The sequence below is a fragment of the Triticum urartu genome, chromosome 6A, assembly GCF_056163025.1.
Source record: "Triticum urartu cultivar PI428250 chromosome 6A, HENAU_Tu73, whole genome shotgun sequence".
Classification (NCBI taxonomy): Eukaryota; Viridiplantae; Streptophyta; class Magnoliopsida; order Poales; family Poaceae; genus Triticum; species Triticum urartu.
In genome coordinates, this window is record NC_141878.1 from 13,469,282 (window position 1) to 13,477,418 (window position 8,137).

The following is an 8,137-nucleotide window of genomic DNA, read 5'->3' on the forward strand; positions in this document are numbered from 1 at the left end:
GAAACTATTGTCACTTGTCAGTATAATCTCCTGACTAAAGTTTGCTGTTGAAACACTACATCTCCTGAAACTCTTACATTTGTTCAGAAAATTCAGAAATTCTTAGTGGGACAAAAGTTTCTTGTTCAAACACTATATCTCCAGATCTCCTATCTAAGTCTCTAGCACTGAATCATCTTAGTTCGGCGAGGGTTACAGGTTACAGCAAGGTTACCTCTTCCTCTTCGTGGCGCTAGGCGAGGAACCAGGGAAGGCGGGACCGATGGCGTGTTGGCCTTGCTGCGTCCCCGACGTACACGTGCTCCTCCAACTCGTACTCGGACGAGATGGCGCCATCGATGAAGGGGAGAGGCCGCGGGCGACGGCACCGTCGCCTTAGGGTTAGGGTTAGGATTGGAGAGGAGGAGGCGATGTGAGGAGAGCGAGAAGGGAATCGACCCAGGAGGAGGGGGAATGGAACGAGTGGAGGGGGGTCGCTCGGTCTGTCTAGCCGGATGGCCTTTTCATGGGCCTTGCGCCGTTGGTCCGCTCGGTCAGCCTGGTTAAAGACCGGACCGGACCGAACTTTTTGCAGTCTGTATTTCAGGGCCCGGACCGTCATGTTTTTCTACCGGGCCTGGACCGTACGGTCCGGTCCTGAACGGGCCACAAAGCTTGCTCGTGTCGTCCAGGCGGAACCCCAGCTCTGCCACTGCTTTGACATAGGCATAGTGTCGGTCGTATATGTATCTATTGTTGTCGATATATTGGTCTTTTTATTTATCTTTTATTAGATTGTTTGTGTTTGGCTGTGTGCATCGTAGTTATGCAGAGGCAGAGTGTTGCTCATGATGCTTTGTATCCGCTTGATGCTACATTTTAAATTAATAAAAGTGCCCTTTATCGAAAAATGACCAGTTGAAACTATGCTGCTGAGGCCTTCCCGATCTTTTCTATGTACCTGAATTAATATGGCAGAACATTTCCATAAAAACTTGAAACTTCTGAAGCAAAATTCACATAAACCATTTTTCATGGTGATCTCCAATTTGGCTGCATGGAGTATCTGATCACAGTTTGAGGGATATGAACGTAGTCTACTCGTCTTTGTAGATGGCGGAAATTTTTTGAGCAGGAGATTAATTTAATACTCCCTCCATTCGGATTACTTATCTCGGAAATGGATGTATCTAGAACTAAAATACGTCTAGATACATCCATTTCTGTGACAAGTAATTCCGAACGGAGGGAGTACTTCATATAGCACAACGAGGAAGTCCAGTAGCGAACTTGGTATGTAGCTGGTTGTCCAGCTCGATGTGATTAGCCCTTTGTGGCATTTGTATGCATGGGACCTACTTCAGTTTTAATATATTTACAGTAGCCTCCTATTTTCCTGTAAAATTAAACTAATTGTTAACTCTGTATGCTATGTCACTTGTCAAATATATATGTACATTGATTTGGACTACTACAACCTACTGCAAACTCAACGTTCTCGCCATGACCGTGTAGGAAAGCCATTGTTTACGCCTACTGACACCATACTTCGGTTGTAGAATCGCCATGACCGTGTGGCATGTCTAAGCTTAGGCATGGAAGGTATCATGAATCTCAACGTTCCAGAGATGATAGGTATTGCTGAGCAGGCAACACATTGTGCACGCCGGTGCATCTCTTTTGCAACAGACCAGTTTCTTATAAGTATTTGCATCATCTTGTTGCTAGTACTTGCATCGGCAACGATAGTGTTACACTATTTTTTTTTTGACTATTGAGCGCATACGTTCGTGCCCCTTGTCCTTAGTCAGATTGCTCTATCCTGCACGTTTAGTCAGTTACCGCTAGTGGCTCATGCACGATAGCTGTCAGTTGAGGTCTAGTTTCCACCAGTGTTCGCATTTTTCGCTGACACGTGGGATCCACTCTTGAGCTTTCCGAAGGAAACTTGCAGATGACAAAAGAAATATTTATGTACACCTTGATACTGACACATGGCAAACTCTCTAATAAACAGTATGCTTTGTATATATTATATGTTTGCAGAGAATATAGGATGGAAAGTGAATAATATGGTACTCCCTCGGTAAACTAATATAAGAGCGTTTAGATCACTACTTTAGTAATCTAAACACTCTTATATTAGTTTACGGAGGGAGTACAAATTTTGGATTGTATTTCACGGTTTGAATCTTGTGACACATCATGAATGCATACTCCCAGAAGCAAGCAAAAAAAAAAAACCCACACACCGGATACAATTACTATTAGATGGGTGCGGCAACCTTTCAGAAATAGCTACACTATGCTCGTTCAAAATTTTCCACAAGACCGGCATCGTCAAGAAGGTGAAAGCCTTTCTACCAGAACTTAATATTTGTCCACCAATATTTAACCGTGGTGGTGATTATCTAAAGATGCAGGTGCATGTCATGCAGCCCAAGTCATAGCTTCAACACATTCCATACTCTTGAGTGTATATCTACACTTGAAGAGGTGCACTGATGATTCCAGAACTTGCTTACGAAGACCAAAATTTAGCCATTCACTTGCTTGCAAACGGACAAAGACCCAAATTTGTCCAACCACAGCGTGTTAGACGGTCAACTGCCCATATCCACTGTGGATGACCAGCCAAGAGAAATTGACAATTTCTGAACTATAGGATTTTGGTTGGGGTAGAAGTTAGCCCAGGTAATTGTGCTTTGTATGCTGAAGCCTCCGACTAGTTACCGCCCGTAGTGAATTTCCACTTGATTGTGTTTTGGACTCCAGAAGAGATATGAAAATGGATTGCATTTTCACAAATGGGGACAAATTGCTGAATGTGGTCTAAGGTAATTCCTGATTGATGTTGATTGAGAGATGAAACATCTTCAATTTCATACCACAAATAGAAGGAACAGTATCAAAACATGCTGATGCAAAAAATACAACATGATTTGTTCAATAGGGGCAGAGCTAGTCACCAAGCACTAAGAGATGGCAAGTTATAACTATAAGATAGATGGTGGATGTAGCTTCCAGAACATGAAGTTAGCAAATACCATCATCAAGAAGTTGCAATGAAGTACAACAAGCTAATTAAGCTGTCATATAGGAGTAGTTCTTACCTCCTCACTGACAAAATATACGCTGCACACATTGGATATGGGCATTATGCAGCTCCTTGGCCAAGCAACGACTCAGTTTCAGTCATACTAAGTTCAGCAGTATATGTCAGAACACCCAGTATTTCTACCTTGATGCAGAGAACATCATGGAGCAAAGTTTCGCCACATTAACAACCTTAAATTTCAGCACCAAAAAATTCTAGAAAAATGTATGTACACAACTAAGGCCGCTAGATAACTGGAACTGAATTCCATAGCAGCTTAAGTAGAATTCATGTAATCTGATGCTTAGAACAATAATGCAATCAGGTAATTCGGACCTACATGAGAAAGATCTGTAAACGAAAATTAAAAGTTGGATGACACAGTTAACTGGTTCAAGTTCAATAAACTTAGGGATGAACGTTCAGTCCAGATTTCACTCTTGCCGCCCGCAAATAAAAAGTTCATGTGGAAATCTCAACAGTTTAGTCGCTGAAGTGCACAAACCCACATTATCCACCGCAGACAGCGGCTCCGCACTTTAGGACACATTTGTGGTGGAACTCCCAGACTGTTTGCATGGCAGCGTAGTTTGAGTCATCATTACGTCCCCAGGATATTAACAATATACAGGGCAAAGAAGGATAACGACGTGCCACTATAAATTTCAAATTCACATGTAAGATCAAGGGGGAAAAACTCAGTCAATCTGTGATGTCCAAACAAAAACTCAGTCAATAGCACCTAACATCTTCGTTGTAATCATGTAGGGCACCATGAATCTGGAATTAAAGTCATGACGAATAGAATGTTAAGTCGTAATGGACTGATTCTAGTTGAGGACATCATGCTTCCCATATAATGTAAAAGAGAAATGGAATACAGGAACTAACTTACTGCTGACAACTTCAACGAGTGGTCGTGCACAAGACAGTCATGATGATCAGCACAATTTTCTTTTTGTGAATACGTAAAGCTTCTAATTAGGAGGCTTGAGGTGTACAAAGTATTGGATCTGGCACAAAAGAGGAGGCTTGAGGTGTACAAAGTAGGGCAGACCGCGAAGCAAACCACGTGTTAGAGCTAAACATGCCGTCTACGAGTATCCGAGTAGTACTTGTACTAGTGTGTCCGAGTAGTACTCAAAACAGTGGCCGAGTAGGATAAGTCTTGGGCTGTTTAGCTCCTTTATATACCCTGTAACCCCACGATATACAACAACCAGATCAGAAAATCAATAAAGTTTTTAACAGGCACGAGACGTGCCTGTGGCAATACATCGTTCAGTTTTTCCCTCGACAAGTTACGCAAGTCGCCGCGACAGCCTCCGCCGAAGTAAATCGATCGATCCGATCACAAGCTAGCTCAAACTACGTACGAAGGCTGGTTTACTGTTCATCAATTAAGCAGCCCTTCTATTTGCTTGCTAGCTAGCTTGTAAGTACTGCTCGTGCTGTTTTGGTAAATTGATCTATGGATCTAAAGCCAACACCACGACGGGGTGAGGCGACGGCGATCCTAGGACTGGAGGAACGCAGATCTACAATGGTTGCTGCCAACTATATAACAGCATGGTTAATGGAGTACAATGGTTGCCAACTTGCCATATCTTTACTCCAAAGTTTACTCAAGTTATGAAGGGCTGAATATCTAGCATATGACCATCAGTACAGCAGAAAAGTAAGGCAAAAGGTGCCAAGGATAACTTATTAGGATAAATCCAGGACTGACAAAACTAATTAAAAATTGCAGCTTAGCTGAGGCCAAATGTGCAACTCCCTTGAAGTAGTAGCCATCCATATGTATGAAACACATAGAGTGGATCAACAAAATGGTGATAGCCAGAAAGCTTACTACTAGCTTGTTGGAAGAAGTACTAAAAAATCTCTAGAAAAGGTTGACAGTCAGAAAGTTTACTACAGTTTCTCCAACGATTATTACATTTCAAACGTACTAAAAAAGGAAAAGGTTGGAAGAAGTAACCTACAAAGAGAAGTTCACCCCTCGATTAGCACTCCATAGCATCTAGGCAAAATCTCTAGAAAAGGTTTCAATCAGCGCCCTGTTCCAGAAAATAGTGGTATTTTTCGGGGAGTAACTCCTTATATTCCTGGCCTTTCCCCCCTGACGCAAGTGCAGCCAACAAGCTAGCTGTGGAAGCTTCAAAGGTGAACCTCCTCTCATCAATTTTAGACAGATAAGTCCCAGCCCTAGGAATCTCCCCTTTCTGAAGTAAGCTTCTAACTATAGCATTTAGCATATGTGAGTTGGCAGTACACCCATTCTTCTCCATAGAAAGGAATAGATCATCAGACTCTTGTAGAGAACCTTCTTCTATTAGTTTTTGTATCATTAAGCTATATGTAACAACGTCAGGCACTAATCCTTTGGCCCAGATACCGTCAAACAAATCTTTGGCTTCTTCCTTCCTGCTACCTTTAAGCAACACACCAATCATAATATTAAAAGTGATAATAGAAGGCTTAACACCGTCCAACATTTCCCTGAAAACAACCAGTGCATCATCTATCCTTCCATTCTTAGAGTAACTATCTATCAGTATGCTATAGGTGACAACATCAGGTTTCAAGCCAATTGAGCACATATTTTCAAGTAACTTCCTCATTTCATCCATCTTACCATCTGCAAAGTATCCATGCATCAGTGTGACATGATTACGCACGTCAGGCTTCACACCCATGTGTACCATCAGGTCGAACACATCTTGGGCTTCTATAACCCTTCCATTTTTGCAAAGGTGATCCATAACAGTGTTGAAGAACACTGTGTCGGGACAGATGCCGCGATCCAACATCTCAGAAAATAGTTCATCAACCTTCTCCCATTTGCCACAAGAACAGAAACCACTAATAAGGGGGGTGAAAACTATGATATCAGGAGCTAACCCTTCAGTTATCATTTGATTGAATTGGGACATAGCATCATCCATTCGGCCAATCTTGGAAAGCAAGTTTACTACCGCTCCATAGTTCGCTACTTCAGGGTTCAGTCCTTGCTGCCGCATTTTTGTAAATATATGCATTACCTCATCAACCATTTCTTCTTTAGCACATGCAGATATGAGTATGTTGTAGACATAATGATCTGGTGCAATACCATTATCATCCATCAACTCAATAATACAATTCATATCATGAAAAGATCTTTCCATAGCGTACCCATGAAGCAGTATGTTGTAGATAGTAACATCTGGTTTTTGGCCCAAACTGATCATGGAATCAAAAATCTTCCTAGCTTCTGCACACCTTCCGCTCTTGCAAAGATAATCCATCTGTATATTGTAAGTTACAACATCTGGTTGGACACCATTTCTAGTCATCTCCTTGAAAACCCGATCAACCTCTTTGCACTGTCCTAATGAATAATATCCATGTATGAGACTGGTATATGTGGCAACATCTGGCAGAATTCGTCTATCAGTCATCTGTTGAAGAACCTCCTCTGCCTTGTCCATCGCATGAACTTTGCACATGCCAGAGATGATTGAAGTGCAGGTCACAACATTCGGCGAAATTCCCCCCTGTAGCATGACACAAAATAGGCTGTAGGCCTTGCCCGCCTCACCCTCTTTCAACAAGCCATCAAGTACGGTGCTATAGGACACGACATTAGGTTGGCAGCTGCCTCCATCCTCAGCCATGATGTGAATCAGCTCGAGAGCCTCTTGGCTCCTCTTCTCGTTGCAAAGACCCTTGAAAAGAATGCTGTATGAGAAAATGTTTGGTATGCAGTTAAACTCGGGCATTATCCGGAGTACGATGTCCATTGCATAGCTGGTCTTCTTCTCGGCGCAGATGGCTTTGAGTAGGTGGCTGAAATTGACGATGGCTTCTGCTGCAAATCCCAGCTTAATAACGTGTCCCATGGCAGCGTGTCCAAGGTCCAAGCGGCCAGCACGGCAGCAGCAGTCGACTAGAATGCCATAGGTGATATTGTGGGGAGGCACCTTGGCTCTTGCAACACGGTTGAAGAGGGAGACGCCGAGCGCGGGGCAATCACGGCCGACAACGGTGAGGAGGCAGTTAATGGCGCGGACCGAGGAAGGCCCAGCAACCTGGATCAATTCGTCGAACAGGTTGAGTGCGTCGTGAGTGTCAATGTGTCCGGCATAGTACCGGTCTTGAATTTTCCGCTCCAAGATGCGTCTGTCGACGGGGACAAAGCGGCGGCTCATAGTTCCACCTGGCCTGAAGAATCCCTCGCCGCCGCCGTTCACCACCTACAGAACCTGGGGTTAAAACTTAAAAGGAAGGAAAGGAGAGGAAGAAGGACGAGCTGCAGCTGCTGTAGGAGGTAAAAATGGTCCATGGTCATCAGGATGCTCACCGTCGAGCTGCAGCTGCTGTGGGAGGTAAATGCGATGCACTAAAGGAGATCTGGCCGCCGGCGAGCTGGTCGACACGGCCGCAGCGTTGAGGGGGGCGAGGACGAGATCTCCGCCGCTGCAGCAGCCCTGAGGCCGATAAAGACGAGGCGACCCTCCGTCGCCGCGCGCTGTGTCCCCGACGCCGGTGAGGACGGCCCTCCACCGCCGCAGGCTTCTGTCCCGTCGCGGTGGCAGACGAGCCTCCACCGCCGCAGGTCCAGACGCTCCCTGGCCTTTGGTTTCCCCTATCCCGACGAGGAAGTGGCTTCGCACACCTGTATCGTGAACTAACTGAAAAAAGAAAAAGAAAAAAACTTCACACCATATGTACTTTTTTTTTGAGGATCCACACCATATGTACTTGAAGGAATTGGGAGCACCGACTTACAACTTAATTTTGCTATTTTTTTTCCTAATATACGCATGAGTTTTTTTTAGGCAATCTCGCGAAGTTTTTATTCAACCCGTTACAATGTTTACATAGACGAAGGAAAGTCCTTCCGGATGGCCTAGCCATACATGACGCCCAGGCCCTAATCTTAATGCATGCTTCGCTAGATTGTGAGCCTCCTTTTTGAAGCTCCTAAACTCATGAATTACGTTACATGAAATAAAAGAAGTGATAGATAATTTAATTTCCTCTTTGATAGCACCATAAGCCGATCCACTCCCATAT

The 8,137-nt window shown here is 43.9% G+C and overlaps 1 protein-coding gene across 1 annotated transcript; it reads right to left on the reverse strand.

The window, feature by feature from the left end:
• Positions 1-4,663: 4,663 nt before the first annotated feature.
• On the reverse strand, positions 4,664-7,758 carry LOC125513310 (uncharacterized). Its single transcript, XM_048678389.2, has 2 exons — positions 7,422-7,758; positions 4,664-7,314 (listed from the first exon to the last, which is right to left on the reverse strand). Exon 2 carries the CDS (start codon positions 7,267-7,269, stop codon positions 5,125-5,127), a length of 2,145 nt encoding a protein of 714 aa, XP_048534346.1. The 5' UTR covers positions 7,270-7,314; positions 7,422-7,758; the 3' UTR covers positions 4,664-5,124.
• Between the last annotated feature and the right edge of the window lie 379 nt (positions 7,759-8,137).

Excerpts from the sequence above, each read along its gene's own strand:
- LOC125513310 (XM_048678389.2), bottom strand. The coding sequence starts at position 7,269 with ATGAGCCGCCGCTTTGTCCCCGTCGACAGACGCATCTTGGAGCGGAAA.